Raw genomic sequence first — 13,821 nt, 5'->3', positions numbered from 1 at the left:
AACAAGCCATCACAGCCTTCATCTCCTCTTCCAAGGAGCATAGAGGGTCATTTTAACTGGCAGATAAAGCATTAACTTCTACAACCAGCATATTTCTCTTACTGATGCTTAATTTTATTCTCCTCGTTATTTATGATGGGTCTAAGGAAAATCACATTTCTTTTTTGGAAAATGTAAAACAACTCTGCTGTCAATGGTTTGTTACTAAAGTCTCAACCGCCAGAATTAAGTTACTGCATAAGAAACTCAGTGTTCTTATTTTTCTACCTTTTCCCCCTAGTTTTCATGGTCCAAATGCTTAACAACTTTAAGGCAAGCTTAAACATAAACAACTGACCTACATATTCTCAAAAGTTTTGTTAGCTTTAATTGTGCTTTTGAATTATAACTCTCCAGTTTCCCACTGGTATTATAATTTTCAGGGACACAGCTTCTAGAAACAGCACAGTGCCTTCCAAAAGGCTGGTTTCAAGAGCAAACCACTGTAATATCAAAAGATGCAGAACAGCAAAGGTGTTAAGCCTCAAATCTGGCCTAAAAGATCTGAAAGCCACACTCTAATGTATGTTCAAGGATATATGAAAAAGGAATTATTCATTAACTTCTTCAGCTTGCAACCGCTTCAGGCTATTTTGTTCTTACAGTATCTGCAGTTTTTCAAAGGAAGGTAGAGCTGGTGGGGGAAAAAAGATCTTCACATGCACAGCACAAACACATTCATCAGAAACAGACTAACTCCCGAGATGAAAATATGGTACTTAGCTTGCTGCAAAGAAAGGAATACCTTGAGTAGTGACAGGCTGCACATGTTTTTTGAGCTTGTGGGTGCTATTTAATAGTAGATGCTTAGTTGCTATAGCAACTGTCATACCCTATGGTATTTATGCTTAGATATGGAACACATATTTTAAGCAGCACCAGACAACATGGCATTCAAGTGTCCAAAATACATGTTTAAAAGAAAATCCCTCTTATGAAGGAAGTAGGTGTGTTCCTCTGTTATTAGAAAGCCTTTATAATGCAACAGTTTTGCAACAACAAAACAATCCTGTCCCTCACAAACATAAAACAGAACTACCACGATGATCCAGAAGAGGGCTTAGAAGCCTTAAAATAAAACCCCAAACAACATTCAGGACTTTAAAAATCCATCTTTGCTGACTGCTACTGCATAATCTGGAGACTTTTGCTGTTCAGTACGGTGCATGGTGCTTTGCCACTAGAGGTTTCTATTGTAGTTTTAGTATCTCACCAGGTACCTCTTCAAAAGTCTTAATTTCATATCCTCTGGGCTTTGCTCCTACCACAGATGTCCACTACCAACACAAAGCAACATACTGGCTGTCGGCCTCTGCCTGCCAGTGTGCATATGCATTATTTGTGGTTTCATGGCTGGAATTTCTCAGGCGTGCTTTGTAGCCCCTTTGGCTTTTGTAGTTTTGCATACCACCCACCATGGAGAACACTTTCTCTGAATTGGCTGGCAACTGTAAATCCTACTGAAAACATTTATTTTGTCACATCCTGACGGTTGAGGAGTATAAACAAATATTGTAATATGAGGGCACTCTTTCTTTCAGGTCCTTTCCACCATAAGAGGAAACTGGTGGTCAGTAACTTCTACAGCTGCCTATGAAGGGTCCTTAACTCCAAAACAACGACTTCAGCCAGGCAGGCTAAAAGAGTTTGCAGACTAGTACAAGCCTAACAGCTTCCCCGTGTCCTGTTTGCACTGTATTTCCTGCAGTCAAAACATATTACTACCTCTTCTTAGCAATTTATTATGGGTTCCATAAAGGTACTAGCTGACGTCGATAAACAGTGGTGCTGGTTTTAGCTCACAGAGTTTCTTAGTCTGTACATGTTCTTAAAAAGAACTCGTTTCTTAGCTCATGTTACCCCTAATCCCCCTGGCCTCCTAGTAGATAGATCAGATACCCACAGCCATAAGGCCTGAGGCTGGTGGCCTGAGGCAGACAGATCTCTGCCTAAGAAAGGATTTGCCTTGCCACTGTTGCACTGACAGCCACATACCCTCCCTCCCATCACCTGTCTACTACCACTCCAGTTTTTCGCCAGCACAAACACCCAGCTGAGCCAATACAGCCAGCCAGCTGTTGCCATATTCAGACATGTATTAGCTGGTGCATGGATTGGTTGGTGTGATGAGTGCTCTGACTATGTTATTCTCATTTTGTAAGCCACTAACATTTGATGACAGCATCATTATCCTCCAACATCAAGCTACAGTTAGCCCACAAATGCACACTCACTTACTATGAATGCATTGGTTTGTTTTACAGGCACCAGATGCCCGCTGTTCTTTGTCCAACCCCCTTCTACAGGTAGAGTGCCAGCATTTCCAGGCTCAGAGCAGTGAAGGAGAAGCTTACCCTCACTGAAGGCTGAGCAGAACTTTCAGCCACCTTTGGTGGTCCACACATTAACATGTTGTAATGATGCAGAAACACTTTCTCTTAAATTCAGTGTGCTGTGACTGCAGACCGCACACAATGAAGTTGTATCCTGTACCTGGCTTACAGGGCCCAGCTGAGCTGCTACAACAGGCTTACTTCTTAGGGAACAGCCACATTTAATTACCCTCCTTAGCCTTTCTTCCATCTGCTCCTGGATTTTTTAGGCTAGCTCTGCTGCAGGAATGTGCTTGTCTGCAGAAGCACTCAGGACTGTTTCATAATGCTGCCTATCTCAGAGGTAATCAGAATTTGCCAGGTCGGGCTTAAAGGAAATGGTACATTACGAGTGGGCCTCCTGCCCTACTCTGGAGCCAAATTAAAAAGACAAACATATCTTAAATGCTTTAATCAAACAGTAATTATGAGAGAAACAATATAGACTCAGAGCAAGTACACGTTGTCTTTAGCAGGCAGAGGCAAGCAACCTCTGTCCCCGTTCTGAACTGGCGAGATCACAGCCAAAACTCTTCCAAACCTCACACGGTGGTGCCAGTACAGCACAGAGCTTGAGCTAACACACCTAGTCTCTCAATACAGCCCACTAGCCAGAGCACAGCACTGCGCTGACGACAGCTCACGGCTTCCAGCTCAGGGCTGAGTCATGTCTGGTTGGCTCCAAGCACCGGCAGTGCAAGCACACGTTTTCCTAGCTCTGACTGCACAGCCCTACTCTGAACTATTCGCCCAGCTACATAAACCCCAGGGCCCTCGGACCAGAGACAGAAAACACTGCAGCCACACAGCAGTGCAGAGTGGAAAACGCTTCACTGTCAGGTTGGTATTGGTATTGAGACAGGACTCTGTCCTATCTCACTGAAACTATTTGTTTCAAAGCTTAAGCAACCTCCTGACTAATTTTCCTACCCTCTTTATCTGAGGGCTTGCAAGCCACTGGTTGTGAAACACTGCGCTAAGCCTCGTACAAACACCAAGCAAGACCGTGCCTATCAAAGCCCAAGAAACACTCCCTCCGAGAGACCTTTCCACGGGCTAGAAATAATATCAGTGCAGTGACCCAGTGGAAAGTGAGGAACTTCATTCTGCATGTATTTCTGTTTTTTATTCACCTATGTGAAGATTATCTGTATTAGCCCTTTAAAACTATTAAAACTCACTATTATTATAATCATTTGTAACGTGGAAATGTGATGGACCGAGATCCTTTGTGCAGCTTGAAACAGCACAAATAAACTGGAAATTCTGTCGTCTTTTTTTTTTTTCTTTTAAAAGCGCAGTTTCAGCCCTGCTCCCGGCCATTGAGCTCCTATTAATTTCTGCGGTTTTGTAAACACTGTCCAACTCTAAACCAGCCTTCCCGTCACCGCCAATGTGTGAAAGTCTGGCCAGCTCAGCAGGGGCTGAGCAGCTCTGAGAAAGGAGCAGCAAAGTTCCCGAGGCATCAAGCACAGCCCAGCACAGGCTTGCTCCAGAAGGGAAGGAAGGGGGCTGGGAGGGAGGGAGTAGTGGCTGCTTTCCAACGAGCATGGCACGCAGGTCACGCCACCCGGTACCAGCCACCGCCGGAGGAAAAGGCAGGCGAGGCTCCCGGGAGAGCAGGCTCTCTGCCGGAGCAGGCGGGCTGTGCGTTGGGGAGAGCCGGAGCTGGCTGCCAGCACAGCTCCCGCAGCCACTGCTGCTCAGCCGCCGAGGAGGCAGCATGGCTGAAGCCCATGTGTACATGCAGCTCTCACAGACCGAAGGCAGGCCCATCCTTCATCCACGCCGAGCACGAGCTAACCCCTGCCCAGCCAAGGGAAGGGGCTCAGGGTAGCAGCTCCACTTGACTCAGCCCTCCTGCTCTGGGGCAGAGGCTCCAGCTCAAATAAGCCGCACCATGTGCCAAGGATGGATCTGCACCTTGGGCCCGCTCGGAGCGGTCGAGGCAACGCCTGCTCCTGTTAAACCAGCCCTGTACCTCCTGTTTTCACACAAAAAGGGCATCCCATTCACCCCTCTGGCGATCACACTTCTATAAAGGCTGCCAGTGCTTTTAAATCCCCTCAGGACTGTCACTCACTCTGAAGATTTTGCTGGGTGCCAGCGGTGACCCGTCTTCCTAGGAGAGATCTGCTGAGCTGGTTTGCATCATTTTCTTCCCTGTCACCCATATTAGTCATTTCATCAGCAAGCAGGTTCCTCTACAGTGTCTCACTAGGTGCAATGCCTCTCAATTGTCTAGAAGCTTTGAGTACATATTATGAACCACCTTTCGATTTAAGTGTCTCCTGCCATTTCTGACCAGTAATTCCCCCCCGCCTTTATTTTGTATGCAGTTATTGTCTTCATTTCACTTTCCCCTATCAGGTTGCTTTGCAGACGTTTCTTTCCAGTTCTGCTCCATGCTTTGTCTCTAGAACTTCAACTTTAACTTAGGCATCGGTTCTGCTTTTGCTTGCAGATTATCTTAGCTGCAAAAGTTTCATGGGCTGAGATAGTTTTCTCAATATATAGATAACTGTTTAGGAAATTACCAGGTTTTCACCTGTTCTTTTTAAGTCTGGTGTTAAAATTTCATTTACTGAAACCAGTAGGAGGATGAAAAACTTCAGCGTGTAACTAAAATTTGATCATTTCTTTATCACATGGTGGTTACAATTCAATTATATTCTTTATAACGCTATTTTAGTCCTATCAGAGATTGTTTGCTTTCTAGTAAACACTTTGGGCTGTATTGTTTTGCATAGGTCTGTCCAGATTTTTCCATTTTGACTTTTCAAGTTTTGTTTCTCACATGTGTGAGATGTGATAGTTGTTTTCTCCAGAGAATAATCAAATCTGGTCATACCTCGATGAGACATAGTTTCTCAGCTTTTCAAAGGAGGCGGAGTGCTGAGAACCTTTCACAACTTTTCTTTCAGTGGCTTAATCAGAAACATAGATGATTTAGTTTTTAAGCCATCAGATATCATCTCATTTCACTGGAGGATTTATTAGGAAAAAAAAATCAAACCACGAAACAAAAATGTCAAGACTCTCTCTCATTGTATCTAAAAGGAAAAAAAAAAAAGATAAGGAGAGGGGACTTATGTACCTTACTATGCAGATGATGCTATCACTAGAAAGAGCAAACCCAATAAACTCTTCCTGCAGCGACCCTCCAAGGAACCACACTCACACCGCCTCAAGAGGGAAGTCCAGAGAGGCTCAAAGGTTCTTGCAGGGTTTGTTGCGGGATTCCCTATTTCAATTCTTTGCAGCCAAACTAGAAGCAGCCAATGTCAAGCTGAATAGAGCATGAGAATCTCTCTCTTCGTGGACTTGTTCTTTCAAAGTTTTGACTTGTATTTTTGCACCATGATGCCATAAGCACGCTGCAAGGAACTGTAAAAAACACAAGGGGAAATACTGCACTTTGTAACCTGCCTTGTCCCAAAAGCAGATCTTGCTTCGCTATAGAAATGTTATTTCCTCCTGCTTTCCCGTGTCAAGCTACAGCTCTGTTGTTTTACAGCCTTTCCTACCGACCCTCAGCCCCAAGCCCCGTTGATCGCCCCCGGCGGTGCCTAGCCCACCCTTTCTCCATTTTCTTTCTCTCCTCGCTCCCCGCCCCACCGCGGGCAGCAGATCCTCCCCCTGCCCGAGCCGCAGGCTGGAGGCAGCAGCTGCCGTGCCGCTGCGGCTCTCTGCCGGCAGCCGCAGCCAGGACAAGCCCGGCTCCCCCCGCCCGACCTCCCCTTCTGCCTGCTTTGGAGACAGCCGGCACGTAGCTGCAAGACCGGGAAAGCGACCGAGGAACGCTCGGCCGGCCTAAGTACTTGCAGATGTGCAGCAGCATCGAGCTGGAAGTCACCGCAGCGTTCAAAGCTTTCGGGGTTTTTTATTTTTTTTTTTTTTTTCGCTCAGCAGGGCGGTTGGAGCTTTTGGGACAGCGGCTTCCCGAAGGGTGCGAAGCTTCACCCCTTCCCTTCGCCCCAAGGAAGCGGCTTCCCCGTCCTCTGACTGCGAGACCCGGGGCTGCGAGGCCGGGCCCAAACAGGAAATGCCACAGGCCTTGCTAATGGAGTCATGAGGCCTGGCACCCCCCGCGGGGCGGCCGCACCGGGGGGGGGGGGGGGGAAGCGGCTGCGAGGGCGGGCCGGCAGCGGTTGGCGCCGGGGGCTTCCCCGGCCCGGAGGGAAGCGGCGCCTGACGGCAGAGAGCGGCCGGGCCCAGCGGCGGAAGGCGGCGCGCCGCGGCCCGGGGGTGGCCGCCCCCCGCTCCTTGCGGCTCCCCGCGGGCTGCAGCGGGGCCAGGTCTGAACCTGTTCCCGCCGGAGCCCATGGCCGGGAGCCCAGACGTGCCGCGGGCCCCTGGCTGCCGTTTGAAATCGGGGCTCCGCCTCGCCCCCCCGCCTCCGCCTCCCGCCAGCCTCTCAGGGCTGAGGGGAAGGGCTCGGCCGCCGCGGCAATCTCGCAGCCTCCCGTGGGCGGTACCTGGGGCGGGCGGGAGAGGCCAGGCGCCGTGGCAACGGCGCCGCCAATCGCAGTGGTGAGCGGTGTCTGCGCGATTCGGCGACGGCCAATAGCAGCTGCCGTTCCCTTGTAGGCGTGGGTGCCGGGGCAGGCCCGTCCCCCAGCGGGAAGACGGGGGTGGGTGAGGAAGCGAGTTCCTTTGTGGGCTTTGACAATAAGATGGCGGGCGGGGGGAGGCGGGGCCGGTCCCTACGGTTGGCCCCGCCCCCTCCCTCAAGAGCGGAGCGGTCGGTGAGGCGGAGCGGGGGCTCCCGCGCTGGCAGGCGGCAGCGGCGAGGTGGTGAGTACGGCAGGCTGGGCTGGGCTGGGTCGGGCGCGGCGTGTGGCCCCCGGAGCCGCCCGCCTCCCCCGGGGCTCCTCCTGGGGACGGCGCGGGCGGGGAGCCGGTGGCGGCGGAGCCCGCGGAGGAGGGAGCAGATTCAAAATGGCGGCGGGCCGTTTGCCGGGAGCGCGGGACGGTGAGTAACCGCCGCGCGGGGCTGTTGGCGGCCACGCGCGCGCCGCTGGAGCGGTGAGGGGCGGGGGGGGCCGAGGCCCGTCTCCCCGTGGGCGCCGGGCGCCCCTCTCCTCCGCTCGGTCCCTTCCCCAGGCGCGCACTCCCATCGCCCGCTCCTCCACCCCCGGGCACCCTTCCGGCGCCGCCGCACGCCGTGGCGCCGCTGCCCTCCCACCGCCGGCGTGCAGTGCCTGGGGACCTCCCCCGGCTCCCCCAGAGCACGCATCGCGGCTCAACCCCGCCTCGGCCCCCGCCGCGCTCCCTCCCCCAGGCTCCGTCCGCCGGGGCTCGCTCCCCGCCCCGGCCGCGCCCGCCGGGCACGCCTCTCCCCGCCGGTTCTGGCGGGCCGCCCCCCACCCCCGGCCTCAGCCGCCCCGGCCATGGGCCTCCGTCGTCTGCGTTTCCACGAGCTTTCTGCTCCTCGCACCGCCTGCCGTCGCCCCTGCCCTGGGCGTGCGGCTGCCCCGGCTTCCCAGCCTGCCTTTCCTCGGGAGCGAGTGCCCTTTGCCGAAGCCCTCGTGTCCTGGAGAGGTGCCTGCGAGCCCCCTACGCCCGGGGGGTGGACCAAACCCCGGTGCTTTATAGGTGCCTTTGTCCCAGTCCGAATAGGGATGTTTCTGGCCCTACCAGCCCTCTGCTGTGTCTGCAGCCCACCTTGTAACTCAACACCACCATACACACACATATGCATGCCTAAAGAGGAGTACCTGGCTTTCCATCTTCTTTTCACCATTACACATAGCTTTGATTTCTTACCACAGTTGTTATAAAGGACAGTTTTGCAGTGGGGGGGATTATGGAATTGTAGAATGGTTTGGGTTGGAAGGGACCTTAAAGATCACCTAGTTCCCACCCCCCACCATGGGCAGGGACACCTTCCACTAGACCACGTTGCTCAAAGCCCCATCCAACCTGGCCTTGGACACTTCCAGGGGTGGGGCATCCACAACTTCTCTGGGCAACCTGTTCCAGTGCCTCACCACCCTGACAGTGAAGAATTTCTTCCATATATCTAATCTAAATCTCCCCTCTTTCAGTTTAAAACCGTTACCTTTTGTTCTATCACTACATGCCCTTGTAAAAAGTCCCTCTCCGGCTTTCCTGTAGGCTCCCTTTAGGTACTGGAAGGCTGCTATAAGGTCTCCCTGGAGCCTTCTCTTCTCCAGGCTGAACAACCCCAACTCTCTCAGCCTGTCCTCATAGGGGAGGTGCTCCAGCCCTCTCATCATCTTTGTGATGAAGATGAATTAGATCATGAAGATGATTAGAGTGGTAGAGGGGAGATACAATACCTTCTAACCTTCCCATGCTAACCATCATCACTATACTTACGTCTGTACAAAAAGAAAAAGCATCTTGCTTAAGTGAACCTCCAGCACTTGCCTAGGTAATTCTTGTCTGCTTTCTCGTAAAGGTGAACAGTGCTAAAATTTTCCATCTTCTCTATTACCCCAACTCTTAGGAAGCGACTTTTCCCCTTAAGTACTTAAGTATATCTTTGGCAGCGTATTTTTACATGAATCTGAATTGAGTGTGAATCTGGAATGTTTAAGTTGATGCTGTAGTAAGAATTGGTGCTTGAAATTTGATGCTTGTTTGTAAAGCAGACTGGGCATTTGTCAATCCCAAAAGCAAAACTTTTAATGAATTACATAATACTATGCTCCCTGTGCTACTATTAAAAAACAAAACAAAACACCCACCAAAACCCACAGAAACTCCTTTTTTCATACTGTATTATGCTACAGATAGCTTTTGTCTCCTTGACAGCTCTTTTTGTACAGCTATTTCAAACAGTGTTTAAGTTTAACACACTAAGTTTGGGCTCTTGAGACTCTGATAGTGGAAGAAGGGAGGTGATACAGCTAGTCTAGCCATTGCTTCTTGGACAGAGACAGATGCTGCTTGAAATTATCAGAGAATTTTGAACACTTTGACTCCAAAGCAGCAGCAATCTTGCTCTCCTGTACCAAGTTTTACACAATGGCTAATACCGTTTTGAGTATGTTAGTATGTAAATCAATAGAGAAATATATTTTAATCAATTAGGTTTTGAACTTGGTACTTTCTTGAGATGAGTCCTTGTTGGAGATAGTGCAGGGAAGTCTGGGGAAGGTTTTTTATTTGCAAGGTTTTAATTGCATCTGATAACGGCTATGAAGTTAGGTTTGTTTTTTGGTTTTTTTTTTTACTGAGAACTTAGGTTCTGAGGCATGCTCATATGCCACCTAATAGAAATAAGTGCTGTGATGGCTATATTCTTTAAGTTTATGCTAACAGGTCCACATGGTTTGTTTATTGCTCTACAGAAGAACCTGGAATCACATGCAGCAGGTCTTATGCATTTTTACATTGCATGGGCAAACTGTTTCCTTCTTTAGTATGCTAATAGGCTGGACTGGTCTGCCAACATCCCCTATGTCTTTTCGTTTGTGGATGTGATAATGGCGCTTTTGCCAAGAACTCCTGTGTTCCCATCACCAGTCCCTTCCTCTATCAGTCTGCTATTTTGGGAGGCAAACGGTCAAAGCCTCTTCCTCTAAAATTGTCAGATATCCAAAACAGCACCAGAAAATATTTTCATTTATTGTTCTCGTGACTGCATCGTCTTTATCCGTAGTTGTGGGGTTTTTGTGGGTTTTTGTTTGGATGGGTTTTTCTTTAAACAAAGTTTATGCCCTTGTCACCTATGCTAAAACTGTAAGTGTACCTATTGGGAATTCAGGGATTCAAATAGTTACCGTATACAGGCTGTCAGAGAGATTGGCCTTCATTTATAGAGTGTTTTGAAAGTATACCCAGGGAGCAAAAACTTCTGAACTTTTACAGCATCATAAGGTGTTTGACAGAAATAAGAAATACTTTATTGACTTGACACTATGGTGTCTCACTGGAGTTGTAGTTCATATGCTTCATGACCCTGTCTTGAATGTTGCTGTGAGCTCAGTCTGTATAAGAGAATGAGACTATGAGTTGGTTGAAATACCGTTTCCATGACATAACAGCATTTTAGTCTGAATATTTTGAGATCGAGTCAAAAGATTTTGGCTTGAGAGTGTTTAAGGTGGGGTTTTTGTTATGGTATTTTAACAAGTATGCAGTTTCTTGAGAAAGATGTGTTTGCTGCCCTTCCAAGTCCTTTGTTGACCATCTCCTTCCCTCCCAATTTTGAGAGCAAGCACTCTTCAAGTATTTTTTATTACCAGCCACAATAGAAAATAAAAATAGATGTCCATATGCATCCTTTTTACTTGTTTCTTTTCTAGGTATGTACTTCAGTTGCAGACACTGAACTGTCTTGTATTGTACAGACATGTCTAGAAAAGTATCTGAATTGTTTTCATATTTTATCGTATAAGTTTTTGTAGCCTGTTGAAACAGAGGATTCTTTTAGGTTTCAGTTATTAAAGGAATTTTTGCATGTGTTTGGTAGTTGTATTTGGTATATCAAATCTTATTTTGCCTTAAAAGTGTTTTAAAAACTCAGCTTTTATAGTTAAAACAATTTAATTACTGTCATTACTTTCATTATTGTCATCTTGCTAAGTAAATCTTAGTCACAGTTTCTGTGTTGGTAAAGGAAAATCCTCCCTGGTTTTGCTGTGTTTCAGTTCTATATTTGTGTGTGCTTGCTCTTTTTCTCTAAATGCTACAGCGATACATGGTTTTGTACAACAAAGGTGAAAACTGTATAGTTTTGTGATAAAGGTAACGAAGACTTCCTTTCAGTATGCTTTTGTGTGCATTTAAATTTTTCAGATGATCGCTAGAGATTTTGTTTGCTCTTCAAATGGCAAAGGCATAGGGATAAGGGAGAGGCTGGTCCAAAGGTCAGGGTAACAGCCTAGGACTTGGACTTAAAACTGGCAGTTTCCTTCTCCTGCTGCAGATTTTGGGTGTATTGTCGGGCAAATCACCTTTGTGCTCTAGCTGTAAATTGGGTTTAATAGTACTATTCAAGTTTGTAGGAGTGTTGTGAGGATAGAGATACTGAAACAATTGAAAAGAGAGATGTATAAGTTTCTGAAATGGGAAACTATTTTGTTCTGCATCTCCTGTGCTTGCCTGACATCTTCCTTCCCGGTGCTTGGTAGGTGGTGCTCTAACTTTTACTGTATGGACTCTTGCTCAGTAGCATGGGAGAAGAGGAAGGACTGCATCAAACACAATTACTGGTATGTAATTTTTTGCTCCTTAAATGAAACTGTAATCTATTATTTTGTGCAGTCTCAGGAACAGAGTGACAAAGAGCTGTTTTTATGATGTAAGATACTAATTGGAAGTAAGTGTTACGGAAAAAAATCCAGTGAATGCTGTGAAAGGTTAACTTTTAAGAATCCGTAAACATTTTTCCCTCTGCTGCTACACACCCAAGTGTATGTTTTCAAGTTTTCTGCTGTGTCCTGTTCTTCTGTTGATGTGCCTTAGAAGGCATTTAAATGCCAAATAGTAGATGTATGAAAACCAGGTTAACGTTCAATTGAAGTTTTAATTACTCTTCACAAGAATATAAGTTGAAATAAAAGAAGCTTCAAACTCTGCACAGAGTGTTTAATGTTTGATGACATAGTCATACATGGTTGATTAGTAGACCCAAAAGATATTTCTAGAGGTCAAGTTTCACATGGTGTGTGTGTGTGTTTAGGAATCACTGTACATACAACTTTGTAGGAAAAATTAAATGGGATATCCTCTGATAGGAAGTTTGCAGGAATACCTAAAAATCCGGGAAAGGTGCTATCAAGCAAAAACTTGGGTTGTATTTAATGGGAATAATGCAAATATGTTAGGTTACGGGAGAAACTTTTAAAAGAAACTTCCAAAGCATTTAATATATTGGTAATCCTTGGATAGCTTTGAAGAAGTCTATGAAAAATGACCATAAGACCAAGTTCATATATTCTATATTGTAGTCTCTGTGTATTATGATTTCTAAAGAGTTTTGTACCTTCAGTGGAAAGAAATCTTTAAGAGTTGGCAAATACAAAAAAAGGTTATTTCATGGATATATACAGCAGTGTAAGAAGTATTGTACAGAGTCAGACCAAATGTTTATCTGGCTGCTGTGCTATCCCCAGGTTTTCAGAGTAGATAAGTATGTAGTGTATTTCGAAAGGAGCAGTGTTATTGCACTTTGGTGGATTTTTAGTGACTCTGAAAAAGCTGAGAGAGAGCTCCCTGAAAATATGTGGAACATACCGTAGCAACCAGAAAAGCAAGGCAGAGGTTAGGTCTTACCAAGGGAAATGGAAAATGATATAGAAAGACACTGCAATAGTTTTTTGGGTTTATCACCTTTTAGTTGAAAAACTTTGTTTTGTTTGGGTCACTACATTAAAAAAAATACCCAAATATTGGGTAAACAGGAATTCTAAGGACAGAAGACTCAGAAGGGACATAACAAAGGTGCATGAATGTAAAGATCAGGTACCAGCTTTCATCTGCAGCCTAATTTTTATAAGATGAAAAGAAGTGACATCTATTGCATTTAAAAAAAGAAAAAGTTTACTTTGTATTTCAAGAGATCAGCTGCAATATTTGCATGGGGCACTGTTGTCAAAATTAGTGCAATTCAGAAGAAGATCTGGAGGCTAGTGCTTGAAAGTCATACCTTGGAAAATTCAGTGAGTGATTTTTAGATGTAAATAATGAGAAGCCTGGATGCTCCCCACTTATTTTTACCTGGAGAACCTAAACTAGGAATATGGGAATTTTGCTTTCTTACAGTCAACTGGGAAAGAAGTACAGAAGCCCGTACAGAGGATGACTGTGCCTATCCTTATTGGACTTGCACAATTCATATTGGAATTACACAGTTCATTTACTCACCTGAGTGAGGGAACCAGAAGGACTGCTGTAGGCACCTCAGTTGAATGTCTCAAGTTGTATGGAACAAATGTAAATCTTACTCGCCCTGTAGCCAAAATTAGCTAACCTTTTCAAGTATGCTGCCCGTGGTATTTTTTTCATGTTACTCTGTTAGGCATGTTGATGTTCTGGAGGGGTCAAAACTTTTAAAGATGGTGTGCCAGGTTGTATTTTTATTTCCAAAATTAGAGGTTAAGCATGCCAGTAGAAACTTGGGAGGAGTGAGGAGAAACTGCCTCTCCAGTAGGTGAAATACAGCCGTTGGGATGTTTGCTTCTGTGCGAAGCAGTGGCTCCTGACTTCCATCCAGTGTGGAGCTTAATGGGAGCCAGGAGCTGGAAGCCCCTGCCTCTCTCTGATGCCATGACTTGTGGACCTGCTCACCCCTGGTTCCCAAGCCGTCTTTGGGACCCAGTCCACATGTTCCTGACCCCTGTTGTACCACACTGGCCATTCTATAACCTGGTATGACAATTCTGATGTTTCTATCTTAAAAGAATTTGCTGTTTAAAGTTTTCTGGTTTGTTTT

At 46.6% G+C, this 13,821-nt stretch overlaps 2 protein-coding genes across 10 annotated transcripts in view; both read left to right on the top strand.

The window, feature by feature from the left end:
• GPR132 (G protein-coupled receptor 132) overlaps positions 1-3,016 on the top strand; it is a 98,300-nt gene extending 95,284 nt beyond the window's left edge. Inside the window, exon 2 of the transcript XR_008234595.1 lies at positions 2,304-3,016. The gene's annotated coding sequence lies outside the window, so the exon portion shown is untranslated. The remainder of the gene's footprint in view (positions 1-2,303) is intronic.
• A 4,063-nt stretch (positions 3,017-7,079) lies between these two features.
• CDCA4 (cell division cycle associated 4) overlaps positions 7,080-13,821 on the top strand; it is a 32,145-nt gene continuing 25,403 nt past the window's right edge. For 4 of the 9 annotated variants that reach the window (XM_052783379.1, XM_052783378.1, XM_052783377.1 and 1 more), the window contains exon 1: positions 11,519-11,599. Coding sequence is in view for 5 of the 9 variants with exons in the window: in XM_052783381.1 (XP_052639341.1) it covers positions 13,614-13,757 (144 nt within the window). In the remaining 4 variants the exon portion in view is untranslated. Of the gene's footprint in view, positions 7,209-7,242; positions 7,387-11,512; positions 11,600-13,151; positions 13,758-13,821 lie in introns of those variants that run through there. The other 5 variants (XM_052783384.1, XM_052783386.1, XM_052783385.1 and 2 more) reach the window with 5 other exon arrangements.

Source organism: Harpia harpyja, chromosome 3, assembly GCF_026419915.1.
Source record: "Harpia harpyja isolate bHarHar1 chromosome 3, bHarHar1 primary haplotype, whole genome shotgun sequence".
Classification (NCBI taxonomy): Eukaryota; Metazoa; Chordata; class Aves; order Accipitriformes; family Accipitridae; genus Harpia; species Harpia harpyja.
This window is presented reverse-complemented; position numbering and strand designations above follow the sequence as displayed.